Here is a 9,483-nt window from a genome sequence, read left to right as displayed (position 1 = left end):
GTCTCTGAGGGCGGCGTCGGCGTGGGCGAAGGTGGCGGTGAGCAGGGCAGAGCCGTGGTGCGGGGGTACGTCCGAGGAGAGTCTGCACGGGGTGGCCTCGGAGGCATGGAGTCCGTTCGGCTGCAGCAAAGCGGCTGGGAGGTGGTGAAAGGCGGCTGCCCAGTGGTGAGGGTGCAAGGGGTGGTGGTTTTGGGCCATGGAGGAGGTCATGGCAGCAGCTTCCCTCTGAGAGGCACAGGTGCTCAGGTGAGACACGAGTCTAACGCGCAGGGGGTCGGACGTGTCGAGACCTTCCACCGAAGTCAGGTACCTCGCAACCTCCGTCAAGCACTCCCGGAAGCCAATGCTCATGAAATCCATGGCCAGGGAATGAGCGTCAAAATAACCTGCAAGGGGAGGGCAAAAGAAGCGTTGAGTGTTGCGCCGGCTTCCCAGCCAACGTGCGGTGACATGGCTACCCCGGTCCCTGCTCAGCCACTGGATCTCCCAGTTACGGGCTAAGATTTGCAAGGCGAAAAGTTTGTTCTCTGATCTGTAAACAATTTGTGCGACCATCCCTGTAATACAATAGGCTGCAGTTGGTTTTGCAGACAATATACAAATGAGAAGAATTAAGCCCATAAGTACTCGTGATACTTAAAAAGACACACGATGCCTCTCCTGAAAGTCCTCAGCAAGCTGCTTGCAGTGCAGTACTGACCCTGTGCGCGCGTGTGAACCAGACGTTTATCCACACAAAAAAGCAGGCTGGAGATCAGAGAGCTTGCATGTACTACCCTGCCTTTTCTTCCCTACGCTGGCACTCCTAGTAACGCCCTCAAACTATTTCTTGACATTGTGAGATAGTTGTTGTAACTGCTGCCGGGGTCCCATCTACTTCACAGAGTCATTAAGACAATATGACATACGGTGTTGTTTAACTACAAACTAAAAACATCTTGTCATGACTCTGCACACACACAATAAAAAGCTTTACTGAGAAAACGTTTTATGCAATGCCATTGCTAATTTGGAGATGGAAGACTGACAGTCATATGGCCCATGAGGTATTTCAACAAACAGCAACTGGAGCTCCACAGGCTTGGGACAAAAAAGCATTTGAAAAAAAAAATTGTCTTATTAAATGCACATGAAAAGATATTTCCTTTCTAAAAGTGTCTAGCATCAAATCTAGTGTTTAAGTTGCAGCTCGTCAACTACAAAAACCTATTCCAGTTTTTTGATTTTTCCTATTTTAGTTTAAAAGTAGTCACCTTTTAAACTAATAATGTCCTACCCACTCCCAAGCTGTCATGGTGTTTTTTCCTCTTGCTTTCAGTGAAAATTTTTAGGTATGCATGACTATGATGTGTGTTAGTATATAGATATAATCAAGTGCCCTTTTTATGGAGGATTCTGGCAGCAATACCTACATTGGGCCTTGCACTCTCTTGCACGAAATAATTTCAGTCTTTCAGAAAAATCCTAGCATCTTAGATGGCTGGTTTCACTTTTATCAACTTTCAAGCTAGAAAGGAGCCTTTCTGCTGCTGCATACCCGCGTTATAGAATTAACTTGGGCACATTTATAGACGTCGGCACAAAGCCCCTGTGTGCTATATACCCCTTCTTGCCAAATTACGATGGCACTTCTGACGCAGGCTGCCTTGCTCATCTGAGGCTGTCCGAAACCCAAGACACATGCCAGCTTGGCCAGCAGATGGGTGGGCAACGAGGGGTTGAGGACTTGTCTCAGCAAGCCCTGACTCCTCACAGCTTTTTGCCCGCCAGGTCCCCTGCGACCATGGGATCTGTGGAAACGCTGTGGTTTGAGTGAAATCCCCAGAAACGAACGCCAGGCAGGCCAGCGGTGGCAAGCTAGCAGGGTACCTGCTCGGGTGCCAGCCAGCCTGGCATGGGGACTGCCTCCACGCCGGAGGCTCCAGGACCTCCGGCAGCTTCAGAGGGGCTGATGCACAGCCAAAGCCGCCTCCCGGCTCTGGCCACGAGTCAGCCAGCCTGGGAGTCCTGGGAGCGCGCGGCTCAAGCCAGGGCTTCCCAGCCTCCCTCCCTCCGGACCGGAGGAGACATGGGGGATGTGGTTGTTACCAGCTTCCCCTGAGTCTGAGCTGCTGGCTCTGTGATGAGCTGTTCCAAAGCCCTGGTGATCCTGGCTCCCTCTCAGTCTCCTACGGTGGCTGAGACACGCAAACAGAGGGGAGATGAGAGCTGGGGCTCCCAGGCTCCGTTATGTTTTGATTGCGATGGTTATCTTTTCCAGGTTTCCCTTTTGCTGGCTTCCCCCTTCTGAGAGAGACTTAAAAATGTCATTTCTTGTTTCTTTCCAAAAGCCAAGAACATCCTTCACCACCACCCACATGCATACATGCCGGCGTTTTGTCGTGAATGGGAAGCCTCAGCTTTCCTTCAAGTCAATTGAGCTATAGTAACCCACGCTGCTGACCCAGGTGTCAGTCACCCAAGCTAAATTTGCAGTGAAGCTGCAAGAAAACAACACTTGAGGTCCCAGCAAGCTACTTGCTGTTGACAAACTACTCCTCCCCTGTGCTTGCTTGCATGGTCAGCGGAAAGCCCTGGCCCCAGGCCAAAATAACAACTCAACATGAACAGGGGACCATTGCCCACACCTGCGTCAAGGGTGGCAGAAACGCAGAGCCCGTGGAGGACCTCAGAGGCGGCAGCCTGCGTGCCCGGGCAGCTCCAAAAAGCAGACAAGGGATGGGAGGCACGTTGGGTTTTCTTCTGCTGTGCCCACCTCGGGCTGAGCACGCTGAGCAGCAGCCGGCTCCACCCTGGCTTTCCTAGCCCCAGGCATTCCCCATCGTGGGTGTCCTCCCTTTCTGTGTGAGGAGGAAGAGGACGCTCTCCCCAGCCCTCAACGCAGGGGAACATAAGGGTATCAGGATGCATTTCTCCCTCCCTGCTGCGATAATAGCTTTTGTCCATCAGGAAAATGATGGAACGCATTTTTTTGCTGATGCAAAAAAAGTTTGTGGCTCGAAAGATGAGTTACAAAGTGGGAATAACTACACTTGCAAATAAAACAAATATCTGCCTTTAAAACACCCTAAGAAATTATATTTAAAGCTGTTACTTAGGTTGCAAAGTAAAACATCGAGCAAGCAGGAAACACAGACTTAAACTTCACCCGGTACTAACCCGCAAACCTATTTTTCTTAAAGTTTCTTAATCCACGCAGTGAGATTACTCTTATCTCTGGGTCAGAAGGAGAAGATAAAAGCCATCGTATTTGTGAAGCAATCGGGTATTATATTGATGTGCCACCCACCACAGACCATGGTGTAGAAGGCAGCTGCGGGTATAAGCCGGCATTGCCTCTCCCCGGTCCCCGATGCTTCGTCTTTCCCCACGCCGCCCTCCGGCAGCCCCAGGCACGCCAGTGTCAGCCGGGGCAGGGAGAGCCACGGCGGTGGTGGCAGACCAAAGAAGAGAGCAAAGAGGACATGAGACTGCTAACAAAACCCGGCTTGTCTGGTCGCAGCCGGAGCTCTGCCGACACCTCTCTCTGCCCGGCAGCTCCCATCCCACGCACTTCGTCCCCTGCCCCACTAGCTGGGGCCACCCGACCTGATATAAAATAATCCCCCACATACTTTTTTTTGGGCAGGGAGGCAGGGGAAGTAGGGTGGACCTCCCGGACCTCCCACCGTTGCTGCAGGTATCGGAGGGGTGGGAGCTGCTGCAGCTTTTAAGGGGAGCGATGTGCAGCGTGAAGCGGGGGTCAAGGTGGGATAGCTGAGCCGCACGTCGCGCCGGGAGGATGAAGCGAAACAACCACGGCTTCCCTCAGCAGCTGAGCGTCAACGGCCCCGTGCACGAAGTGAGACAGAGCTTGGGGAACGCCAGCAACGCAACCATGCAAGTACAGACGGCGCCATCACGCACACACACAGAGGATCTGAATTCAAATTGCACAAGCGTGATCACTTCTGGCGTTTCGTAACTTGCAAGAGCATAGCTTTACCAGTTAAATAGTGCTTTTTCAAGGTTGATCTTAGATATAAAAGTAACTATTTTTTTTAGATTTAATTTTGCACATTTTCTAAGGAATCAAGAGGCGCGTCTGCTATATGAAGGACAATAAAATCCCTTTCACCTCTTATAGAACAAGCTACCCATAAATTTTAAGCTGAAACGGATGCCTAGCAAAAGCCTCTTAACACCTAGAAAATACGTATGTCAGGTCGGTGTTAATTTTCACAAATAACAGAACACCGGCCTTCAACATGCTTTCCTATCACCATCTGTTGTTAAGAGTGCACTGATTATAAGCTGAATTCTGTAATCGCTGCAATGTACAGACAGGAACAGTAATTCAATCATGGGCTAAAATCTTTTGAGTTTAAGCAAAGAAGGAAGAGAGCGAGCAGCAGCTGCCTCTTTTCTGGCCTCTACCTACACGGCAGAATGGGTCAATGAAAAATTGGCCGGTTTCTGTTGCAACAGTTTGAACCACAATCACAGTCGACGGCACGGGACACGGGACCGTGCTTACAGGAGGCCAGTGAGTTTTTCACTCCAACTAAGTTCCAAAATCATGACTATACAGAAATACCTCGTGGGTGGCTGAAATCATTTGGCCTCCAGCCTTGGGACGGTCAGCTTGCACAAGCGAGGTACGCTCGACTCCCAGCAGCCGGCTGACCCTGTGGGTCAGCCAGGGCAGCCCCTGCGTCACGCCAGCACCCACTAACAGGGAACTATGCAGACCTCTGACACACAAATACAGCATATAAATATGAGTGCAGAAGTGAGCACGGCTGCTTGTCTGCTTTATCAGATACCTGGAGCTGCATGGGGCAAGACTGGGTTTTGTTCCGGTGAATGAAGACAGTCTAACCTGGCATTAAAAAGTCTTCCCAGAGCAAAGAAAATACATAAACAACAATGAAAGTTCCTCTCCATCCACTTCCTTCGGTATAGCTGCTGGATAATGAGGTTTAGCATCGGTTTTGGGCTACACAATTGTTGCCACAAACCTCCTGTTTATGTTTGGTGTTTGTGTATTTGTTTTGTCTCCCTGTGCAGATTTCAGTGCTCTTTGGAAACCCCAAACAAATCTCTGACTGGGCTGCCTGTGAATGAAGCCTTTACTCCCACAGTGTTATGAAAGCAAACACAAGCCCAGGGTCAAGTGCTTCTTTTGTCCCAGTAGTTCTTTCCCACGAGTTCAATCCCGCCATTAGCATTGATTTCCACTCCTTTAATCTGGAAACGCCTATCACAGCTCCTCAAAGCAATTTTTCTTGGTGAGATTTCCCCAAATATTAGAAAAGAAATCATCAGCGCCTTACCTTTACCTCCCGTCGCCTGCAGCATCTTCAGATGATCCACTGTCATTTGCAGTATTTCCGCTTTTTCTAATTTGGCAGATCCCTTTGAGATAAGAGACTTGTATAAATAAAGGCTTACAAGTACTAGAAACTTTAATTTGATATACTTTCCACTGAGCTCAGCCTTATGGTTTCAATTTCCCCTATCATTAGGACGTTCTCGGCTTAATTCTTCCGTGAGCATCTGCCTCCCAGACTTTGTCTAAAGAGTAATGCTGTCTCCTCTCTAGCGATACAAACAGCAGCAGCACAATTTTGCGTTATTAAGGCTATAGCTTAGCGTAGCTATGGCCTTGAAGACAGTGTAGAGATGACATCTTCATGAAATGAGAGAAACATGTAACTTTCTGGACTTTCTTTTTACCAGCAAACACAAATGGAGACAGGTCTGCGCAGTGATCGATGAAGACCCTGCTGCAACTTTTTTTTTTTCTGCTTTTACCAGTAGGTGTCCCTGTGGACGCACACCCAGAAGTATCCCTCTTTCTTAATCGCCTATTAATTTTCGACATGCCATTTGGCTGCTGAATATTCTATTCTCATTCTCGACCGAAAAAACAACTGCACAGTCCACAGTATTTTAAGTTAGCGAGAGGCCTAGTCTGCAGGGACATGAAGCTAAACACTGTGAAAAAGAAAGAGTTTAGCTCCTCTGTGAGTAAAAATCTTTTCTGTTACCGAGAGTGGGTCACAGAACTATGAAAAAGTGTTGGAAAAGTACAAAATACAACTCAAAAGGTAGTATTATTATATTAACCCATAAATAAAAATATTTTGCGCGGTAGCATTCCCTTCAATATCTGGAGCACACCCAGACGACTGAGTTGACCACGCAAATGTTATTTTGCTGCAAGAGATCATCCCTTGGCACCAGTTAAAAACAGGGCTGCACAAGCTTTGGCCACTGGCGGATGGCATCCTGCAAGCCGAATTTTTCTCTTAGTTATCATCCGGGCCACCTCCCTGCCGTCGGCCATCCTGCAGCCCCAGCCGGCTTTGCCCAGGTTGCACGCGTGTGAATTAGGTGAGGCTTACACCCTCCTCCACGGCCCCGCTTCGCCAGCTCTCATCTCTGCGAGGGACTCTGCAGAGCAGAGCTGTGATTTGGGAAGGGAGAGAGGGAAGGAGGGAGGGAGGGAGGCGGAAGCGAAACTAAACCTCCAACTTGGAAACTTCAGTGAGCTGAATGTCAAGGAGCTGGAAGAGGACCGATGACTTTGTCCTTGGCATATTTCAGAAAAATGGTCGGGCTTTCTGAAGAAAATACAGTGCGCACTCATTTTTACGCCAATATATTTATTTTTTTTTAATCTGCTTATTGCTTTCGGCTTTTTCCTTCTACAAACGGTGGTGCACATGTTAATTTTTGGTCCAAATTCCCCATTTGACATGCGACTACATCCTGTACTTTTCTCAGACTTCATCTTTTCCATAGACACAGTACAAGACATCTCAGTGAGAGTGACTAATAGCTAAAAACTGCACGGCGCTGGGTAATTTCCAAAGGCTCTGTAGGACTTGTTTTATAATGTTTGTGGTTTTCAAGAAGTAAACAATAAAATGGGACAAACAACTGTTGTCTCTTGCCCCTGTTTATCTAGCTGAAAATACCCGTCACTCCGTTTTGCCAGAACCTACGCAAGGGCACAGTTACACCTACTAGTTACTAAAAGCATATTGCAGGTGACACAAGGGATGCTCTCACCATTGATTATAATATTTAAAATTTCTTTTTTGGTTTTGTTCAGACCAGGGAGGTAACAGGCCTAATATGGTGTGGTGCTTGCCCCGCAGTTACCATTGACATTCAGCACCTTGCAATCCTGCTCTCAAATTTTACTTTCTGTTTTTTATTTTACTGTTACAAGGAAGTCAGATCCTTTATTTTCAGTTGGTTCCTTTTTATTGAAAGGTAGTGTCAATTGCACATATTCATAGATCTTCAGATACCTCCAGTAAAGCAGGAACAAGGCTAAATATTGAATCAAATCCCCAAAACCAAAAATCAAGATATGGAAAAGTAAATAAATGGTTTAATTTGAATGGCATAAACAAAATGCCCTTTTTTTACAGAATAGATTGTGTTTTAAGCTTTTGGTCTGTAATTTCATGACCAAGGAGCTGAACCAAAGTTAGCTGGATCCTTCCAGCCTTCCCACTGAATACTTTCTCACTGAAATTCTTTGAACGTATCACTGACTTCACTAGCTGACATGACATGGGCCTATTCCCTCTCCTAATGCCCTGGTTCTAAAGAGTCATTTTAAAACATGAATAATCCAGACTGTCTGTTCCCTTTTCAGGAAACTGGATTGATTAATTTGCAACTGAAATTATAGATTAAAAAATAAAGGTTTCTTAAAGTAGGGGCAAATGAGATTATATTCAAAGATTTAGACAAAAGGCTAATTGACGTACAGGTTTGGGGGAGTTGTGTTGGGCTTGGGTTTTATTTTTAAAATACGGAGTAAAGCGCATTTTTAACAAAACCACTACTGGAATTCATCGAAAGAACAGAGGCAACATGAACACTGTTACCCTTCAGGGAAAAACAAGCCAAAGAATGGAAATGTTTTTCAGCCTTATAATGAATTATGTTTCTAATAGTTTCACCACAAGAAAGCACTTCATTGAAATGCCTGCTTTGTGCCAGATCAGGACACATACAATATTATTTTAATGAGTTTTACAAGAGAACTAACATTACCAGATGAGATACAGAATTAAAAAAAAAAAAAAAGGCTTACTTGTTTTTCAAAAGCAGTTGGCACAAGCCGCCTCAGCTCTGATAAACTGTTATTTATACGGTCCCGGCGCCTTTTCTCTATAATCTATTCCCAAAAAAACATAACATATTAAGTTTATAAAAAAATGTTGAAGGGCAAAATCACAGCACGCATGCAAATTGTCACACGGGAGAAGAATTAAACGCAACGTACCCCTCTTCTTTTCTTTCTGGCCATAATCTGAGATGTTGTTGTTGGGGAATTTGATCGAATGACAGAGCTATTACTTTGCCTGTGAAACAATAAAAGTATGTCAGGTGTTGCACAACTTGACACTGCTCTTTGAAGACAGCTTAGGTCACCATACTAAGTATGCATAGTCCCTCTCATGACGTTTTCAATGCTTGGAAGATGTGGTTTGCACTGCACAGTATTTTTAGAGTGAGAGACATTTCATTTTTTGTTGCCCCAGCACGTATTTTGAATTGACAGAACTCTCTTTTGGAAATAAAGTCCCTTTCTGGAGACAGTTCACTGTCCAACTCAGCAGATTTTGTTTTCACTGCATATAAAGCCCTGCCTACCAAGTACAGGCTGAAGAACCGAGTCCAAAAACATGTGAACCATCTCCCTATGTTAACAGCAGCAGTAAATTCATGTATCTGATGCCACAACCTCTGCCTGGCCTGCTAGGTTTCGACATTCCTGCCCATCGCAACAAGAGTCAATAGATGCTCCAGTACAAAGCTAATTACCCAGCCCGGGTCTATTGCATTGTCCCGCATGAGGAGCAGAATTCAAAATCCACTTTTAAAACTACACTACCCACGAGCATGAAAACGCTTTTACTTCATCATGAGCAAGGAAAAAAAGATATAAAAATCCAGTAGCTTTTGATACTCATTTAGCTACTGGTGTGGACGAGACGGGGCTCCGGTGCACGTGCCCCTCAAGTGGCAAGACCACCTTGGCCGTCCAGTGTGGTGGTGGCAGAGGTCACAGGTCGTCCCTCCTTTGGCAAACACCGCCACTCACCCGTGCCTGGCACACAGGCTTTGCTGAAGTTCCCGTTCCACAACTGTGGATCCCTGCTCACTTTCACAGCTCATTTCCCACTGGCACCGATTCCCTGAGGTTTTTCGGCGGGCTCAGGCGCTATTTTGGAAAAGATCTGATTGGAAATGGCAATTAAGCGGAGCTAATGAACTGCAGCAGCCTTGGTGGCTCACAAGCTACTTGAGTGCTCCGCAGAACTTCGAGGCTCGGGCAGACAGACGGCGGGGCCAATTCCTGAGGGGCTATCAACAAGCTGCTAGTTGGCCTGGAGGGGGACAAACCTCCCTGCCCCCGACGGGGCGGCCGGCTTTCCCCCCTCGCTCTGCCCCATCCCGGGGCGCATCCCG

General features: G+C 47.0%; 1 protein-coding gene across 1 annotated transcript; it reads right to left on the bottom strand.

The window, feature by feature from the left end:
- On the bottom strand, window positions 1-9,189 carry HEY2 (hes-related family bHLH transcription factor with YRPW motif 2; the record flags this gene model as incomplete). Its single annotated transcript, XM_009880185.1, has 5 exons — window positions 9,116-9,189; window positions 8,294-8,372; window positions 8,102-8,185; window positions 5,316-5,397; window positions 1-386 (listed from the first exon to the last, which is right to left on the bottom strand). Coding segments are annotated over exons 1-5 (705 nt in total), but the record flags the coding sequence as incomplete, so codon positions are not given.
- Between the last annotated feature and the right edge of the window lie 294 nt (window positions 9,190-9,483).

This window comes from Charadrius vociferus, unplaced genomic scaffold, assembly GCF_000708025.1.
Source record: "Charadrius vociferus isolate BGI_N301 unplaced genomic scaffold, ASM70802v2 scaffold82, whole genome shotgun sequence".
Taxonomy (NCBI): Eukaryota; Metazoa; Chordata; class Aves; order Charadriiformes; family Charadriidae; genus Charadrius; species Charadrius vociferus.
This window is presented reverse-complemented; position numbering and strand designations above follow the sequence as displayed.